The sequence below is a fragment of the Mizuhopecten yessoensis genome, unplaced genomic scaffold (genome assembly GCF_002113885.1).
Source record: "Mizuhopecten yessoensis strain PY_sf001 unplaced genomic scaffold, ASM211388v2 scaffold715909, whole genome shotgun sequence".
Classification (NCBI taxonomy): domain Eukaryota; kingdom Metazoa; phylum Mollusca; class Bivalvia; order Pectinida; family Pectinidae; genus Mizuhopecten; species Mizuhopecten yessoensis.
Genome location: NW_018479852.1, coordinates 1,166 through 8,252, shown reverse-complemented (window position 1 = coordinate 8,252; position 7,087 = coordinate 1,166). Strand labels below are relative to the sequence as shown.

Here is a 7,087-nt window from a genome sequence, read left to right as displayed (position 1 = left end):
TGCTTACTTCCAATTAACATTACTTTGGTTTTATCAGTATTTATGACCATTTTGTTGACATCACACCATTTCTTTACATGATTAAAATCCGTTTGTAGACATGATTCGATAACATCCAAATTTGTGTCTGCTTTTTGCATTGAAGTATCATCTGCATACATAAAAAGTTCACAATGTTTTGAGCAGAGTGGCAGATCATTGACATATAATAAAAACATCAAAGGCCCAATTATGGAACCTTGAGGTACACCAGTTGTAATTTCACAGGCATCACTTAAAGAACTTTTGAAAGATACTTTCTGAAATCTGTTTGAAAGGTATGAGGTAAAAAACATAATGAATTTTTCAGAGCATCCATATATTTTCATTTTCTGGAGTAGTATCTTATGGTCAACCAGGTCAAAAGCCTTACGAAAATCAATATACATTACACCGATGAGGTTTCCCTTGTCCAATTCATCATACCATCTATTTGTAAGTGCAGTAAGAGCAGTTTGACATGAATGCATATTTCGAAATCCTGATTGATTCTCAATGATTAGATTGTGTTGGTTTAAAAACTTATAAAAGGTAGTCTGCACATGTTTTTCTAAGAGTTTGGATAAAATTGGAAGAATAGATATGGGTCTGTAATTAGTTACAAAGCTCCAATGACTTTTAATTGACAGATGCAATTGTTATACGGATAGACGAATAATGATACTTATCACTAACACACGAAAAACATAATGGGCATATCTTCTCATACCGTGGTATCCCAGACAATCGGCTAGTTTTGATAGGCAATATGTATTAGATGTTCTGAATTAACACACAGTTATTCTATTTTGGCATTTAAGTTTCACTTAATATGGTCTAAAATTCAAATTGAGATTTGAGTATTGCGTACGTTTGATCACGTAATGAATTTAAGAATACAAAGGTCAATAAAAAACCTATTTCTAAAAGGCATTCGATACTGTTTTGCATAAAACATATTTCCGTATCATTGAGATGGACTGAAAACGTAAACGTAGAGAGGTCTTTACCAATGACCCTGCTTTACCCCGATGTTACAGAAATCAGATGTTATATATCACTTGAAAGATTTTCCTGCAATGTTACTTTTTATTACATTTGCCCATAAACCTATCTTCACGGCAGTGTTATATGCTTTATTATCATCTTTATTTCCTCCAAATGAAGATTACAATATATTTCATATCAATAAAGACAAAATAATACAATAGCAAAATCAAAACAATGGATAATTACATACATGCCACAAAAAAATGTATATATGTTATTTATTTGACATATGGTAAGGTATGCATACATTGTACAATAAAATTCACCCTAACGGTGATATAAGCATGTGAATCAATAAAGAATGTGTCATAAATAACTTTCAAATCAGCTGCTGTAAATTGTTAACATTTTATAGACATTTGCCACAGAAGTAATTCTAAATTCTTCCAATTCATTATTTTTTAACCTGAAGTTAACTTCGCCTCTGAGCAGATGATACATAGTTTCAGCTTCAGATAATGAATTTATATAATGATTAAATGTCAGGTTGTGTATATTGGCTATATCCATCCATAGCTTATATCTAAAAGTTCTCTTAAAATCACATCTTAATACAACATATTCTGTATGATCTTGGTAGAGCACACCACACTTGTGACAAAGTTTTGTAGTTCTACTATTTCTTAGTATGACTAATCAGCTGATCGATACCTTATAGCAACAAGAACACGTAACATGTAGCATAGTGCTGTGGTGTGTAATAATTTACTAAACATATAAGATAAGACCTCAGCAGACCTCGCCGGTAGGGACCACCCAACCCTTAGAACACTCAGGTCTTCTATCGTGCTGCTATATGCCTGATATGATCGAAAATGTAAACAACCAACAGAATATAATGCTAATGAATTGCAATGCCTTATTATAACAATTAGCCAACCAAAAAAAAGAGCCGAATGTCGAATGCCAAATTTAAAATATTGAATAATATATAATATATATGATATAATATCTGTAAACTTTATTTATTTTACAACAATTATAAAACAAGTTATTTCAACTTATATTAATCACTTTTGTTGGCCTGGATTTTAGCGCGCGGGTATCTAAATATCGGAGGAAAGCGAAGTAACCGGAGGGTCGGGCAGGTGACCCCTTACCTTTTCACGTCCGATTGGGGAATTGAACCGCGGCCGCCTAGGTGAAAGGCAAGTGTTATATCCACTGCGCCACCCGACCATCCGATAACAAATATTGAATATAAGGGGTATTCCAAAAAATATAACACAAACAATTGAATTTAGATTTTATGTCTTTGCACAACTGACAACTTATATCGAAAACAACGACGGAATTGAAATAATTGATAGTGATTTAAAATTAATTATTTAAGTCCTCTTTAACAGTGTTTGCCAGCAGTTTGCCAGGGATCCGAATTATGTCATCTCTATTATTATGATATCTGTTTATTTACATTAGGAATATAAAACTTTTGATGAACAACACTTTAAGGCAAGTTCAGTTACAGTAAAGGTCGTTTAGATAAGCGAATGAAACATCGCTCCATTTCGGTATAGGACTTCATTAAGTTGAAATAACTTGTTGTTCAATCCATTTGTATCGTTGTACAATAAAACATGTTTTAACTATATGAAACATCGCAAAGGTGATACTCATCTTATGCTTATAGCAATTTAAGACCATTGACGGGTGGAACATAAGATGTTGTGAGATGTAAAAATTATCGTATGTCCCTAAAAGTGACTAATCGGTTTTGTCACGTAGATGGTTAAAACAACTGATTACAGCTTATCTTGTATTAGATCTCCTGGACAGATATTGATTTTTACAACAAAGCGAGACTACTGTTTATCGTATTTTCTTTGCGTCATTTAAACTAAATGCACATGTATAACACACAAATGAGTAATAAGTCACACTCGTCTGCTGGATAACAGAACTACTCGGTAGTGAAGCGGACATAAAACCGCTCAAAAAAACTAGCAAAATTAGTCATATTGTGTATTTACAAACAACTCCGTAGCTTTTGTATAATATATCTGGACTATATTATTTATAAGTATATTGTTTGTATCAGTTCCCTATGTAAGTACGAGCTGCGTGTATCTAATACCAAGCTGTATGTTTTTTAAATACTAACGTGGCAAAACAAAAGTTTAATTGCGATCACATTCCTAGCCATGTTTGATTTTCTTGTCTATTTTTTAAGTATCGGCCAAGCAAAAATATAACGGGATTATTATTTACAGTAATTTCATATACTTATATAACAATCTATAACAATGATATAACTTGGTTTAATCAGTTGTCTCGAACGTTTATACTAAAACGAAAAGGAAACTGAACTAAGTTTAAGGGTTAATAAAATAATATTTTAAGAAATATGTCTAAAGTTCAGACGTATTAGTTGATTCTTAACTACGTGAATATTGATTGGAATGCCTACATTTTTTCAAAGGAAGTTTTTTCAACATATGGGCTTTAATCTGACCGTCATAAGATATATTGAACTCAGTTACTATAACATAAACATAAAAGGATGGACCTCTAACATCACATCGGAAAACGTCCGGGCATATCTGACGTGAATCATTGCAGACGACGTGATTGGCGTTGTTGTGTTATTCGCAGTCAAACGTACGTTTGGGTATATACAAAAAACATTTCCTTTATCAAAACAACATCCTGTATATCTTTTGTCTAAAACACTACAATGTTCCCTGTATCGTTGGCGAAGGATACAGCTGTTGGTATTCCATCGTGCCCCTGAGGCTTTTGTGGTAGCGCTAACTTCTCTGACCTCCCCCCACCGCGCAATATATAAAGTATGTTTCTCTCCTGGTCAATGACGTAGTAATTCGAAGAAGAATCCTCGGCGCACATTCCAGGAGTGAAGCTTGTGTAAAGCTCCCCTTCGTCCTCATCTGGTTTGAATTTGTCGGTGTACTTTCGGGTTTCGTCATGAATTTTGAGCTCTCTGGTGCCCACATCGGAGACTAGAATCTTCCCAGTGGCGCTCACCATCACATACAAAGGGCGTACAAAAATTGGATCTTTCCCAATGGTAGAAATGATCCTCTTCCTTTTTCCCGTTTTCGGACAAAACACAAGGATATTTGCTTCGTCACATACGTAAACGAGTCCCACTCGTGATATGGAAATTCCTTGTGGTTTCTTGAGCTTTCCCACTAACACTTTCTGGAATTCTCCCTCGGAGGTATACACCCTGACACTTCCATCTCCTGTTCTTCGACCTAAATTAAAATAATAAGACATATAGAAATGTATTTCAGTAGAAATGTTGCATTGTGTTATATACATGAACGACTTATCAATGCAATTTGTTTTACAAACGGAATCCTTAATGAATAGAAAGTATATGTTACAACATCTGCAATCGTAAAAAACAAGTATTAACAAGATTTCCGAATTCACAAGCGACACCTTTCTCGCATAATAAAGATCATTTACCCACCAAATTGTGTTGTAACGGTTGTAGTTCAACTTCATTAAACATTTCCATTATTTTCACTTTCCATTTATTTTATCAATGTTCCAACTACAAAAGGTAGACATTTGTTATCATTTACCTTCATCCGTTATGTACAATGGCGTCCATGCCTCTCCATGTTGTTGGCTTGCAACATCAAACGCCCGTACGAGATCTGTGATTGGCCTATATAAGTATCCATTCTGTCTAAACATTTTCACATCGTTATCATCGGTGACAAATGTAAAGTAGTGACCGATTGAACCTCGGACAACCGTGAATCCCGAGGGTCGAAAGGGGAGGAATACACGGTGGACCAATTTTTGCGGAAATGCACGGTTGTCGATTGCTTTAGAGACCGATTTTCGAAATGTTCCTGAAAAGGGAGATAATGGCGGTGGATTGAAATGGCTGTCCAGTTCATCTTCTTTCTGTTCCGGAGGTTCCGTGTCATGCTTTTGTTTTCGTGTAGTATTATCATATAGGGAATCGCCGAGGTCATGGTAGATTTGCTCATCTTTTTTAGCTGCTGGGAGACTTTGATTTTGATATTGATTTTGAGGTCGTGGAGGAAGTGGAGGACGAGGGCGAGAAAAAAAAGGACGAACATCCATAGTTGGTCGTGCCACTGATGTAGGTAATGGATAATAAGATTTTTCCGGTTTTGGTCTAAGAGGGGGTGGTGGAGGTGAGATTGAATCATCGTACGTGTGGACATCGTCCGGGTACACATCATTCACGTACAATTTCTCCCCATCAGGAAAGAAGTCGGACGCTGTCCCATCCTCGTCCTGCGCTATTGATACTTCATCTATCCTTACATCACCTAACTGAAGTTGTGACAGATCTTCTAGGACTGTGTCATTCTTGGTGAACTCAATGTTCCGGTAACGTGGTACAGGTTTGTTTTCTATCAGGAGTGCAATGTTTGCTTGTTTAACCAATCTTTTTGCTTTTCTGCTATAGTCTGTTGTGTCATCATGCGAAAGTTTTCCAATCCTGTTGCTGATGTGACTGAACTCAGATATTCTGTCTTTGATATCCTCCTGCCTCTCCGTCAGTTGTTTGACGTATTCGTCTGCCTTTTCCTCAATAGGTCGAAGCATTTCTTCCTTTTTCATATGAATTTGTGTGAACATTTCCTCGGCAATTTCTTCTATCTCGTCTCTAATGGTTTCCTTTTGTTGAACTTGCTTTTCGATCATTTCCTGCAATCTTTCTTCTTTTGCTCCGTCATCTTTTCCCCGTTGGAGTAAATCAGCTCTTTGTTTTTTGAGTAGTCGCTTGAGATGCCTATTATGTTCAGATATCTCTAGTTTATTGTGGGTAGAATGGATGCTGCATTTGGCGCAGATAAGTTCATCATCACAAGTGGTACAAACAGAAACTATTCTTTGTCCATGTATATCGCATTCTTCGTTCGACATGACAGACTTTGATTGTTGAGGTAACGTCTTAGTCCCCCCTTGATCTGGGTCAGAATCAACAACCTCATATTCGTTCGCATCTTCTTCACCCCTTACATCATCTGCAGTACAACTTCCTTCATCTGCTATATGGCCGCTACTTGCAACGTTTTGAAGAGACTGCAGCAGGTGCACAATGTCCATAGCAACAGGGTAGTTTTCGACCTTTCCTAATTTTGGCTTTATAGGTCGTTTACAGGTTGGACAAGAAGACGAACAACTTATGTGTTGACTTAGACAATGGAGGCAAAAGGCGTGTCCACACTCTATTCGACGAGGGTCGAAAAGATCCAAATGGCAGATATTACACTCTGTAATTGACAACACTTTTGTGTAGTCTTTTTTCTTCCTCGAAGCCATACTGGTTGCAGGCCTGTAAAATTAAAACCAATATATTAATAGTACATTGTTTTAATTGCAACATTCTTTATCGTTCTTTAAAAAGAGTACTTCATCTACAGATTCCTTTCCATAACTTTGTGGAGAAATTATGTTACTTATGTAACTGTTATGTTACAAAACTAAATAAATAAGAACTGATCTTAAACTGCACATAACAAAGAAATATGTACAACAAGTCAGTGATTGCTTCAGTAAGTAACTATTTTCATACCCCTCATATCAAAGATTACAATATTTTATTGAGAAAACAGCTAAATACAGTTTGAGAATTGCACAACGTATATGAATACTTATATCTAAAATAATAATCTTTCTTGGGTCTTGTATATTTTAACGAAGGCTCAGGCAAACATCCACGAGTTCAAATATCAGCTCGAGAAGCCAAGGGCTTTGATATCAGCATTGATTCAGGGATAAAAGAGTTAATACTATGTTTACAAAGGCACATCATATTATATTCATCATATAATATCATCAAAGGCATTCCGGAGAAGTATATTATCAATGCTGTAATAATGTTATAAAGGAGGTCAACTGAAGAAATTACGAAGGAGTATTGAAAATATGTTGTAACGTGTCTAACAGTGTTATAAATGGCATTAAAAAGGGTTGCAGAAGCAAGATGAATTAAAGAAAAGAAATATTTCCCTTATCGGGTATACGCAAAGTCTATATTTAGAAGTGCATGAAGATGGTGTGA

General features: G+C 35.7%; 1 protein-coding gene across 1 annotated transcript; it reads right to left on the bottom strand.

Moving 5' to 3' along the window:
* Window positions 1–3,156: 3,156 nt before the first annotated feature.
* LOC110441370 lies at window positions 3,157–6,345 on the bottom strand. The gene is made up of 2 exons (XM_021484487.1): window positions 4,620–6,345; window positions 3,157–4,283 (listed from the first exon to the last, which is right to left on the bottom strand). The coding sequence occupies exons 1-2, from the start codon at window positions 6,343–6,345 to the stop codon at window positions 3,730–3,732; spliced, it is 2,280 nt and encodes a 759-aa protein (XP_021340162.1). The 3' UTR covers window positions 3,157–3,729.
* Window positions 6,346–7,087: the final 742 nt, after the last annotated feature.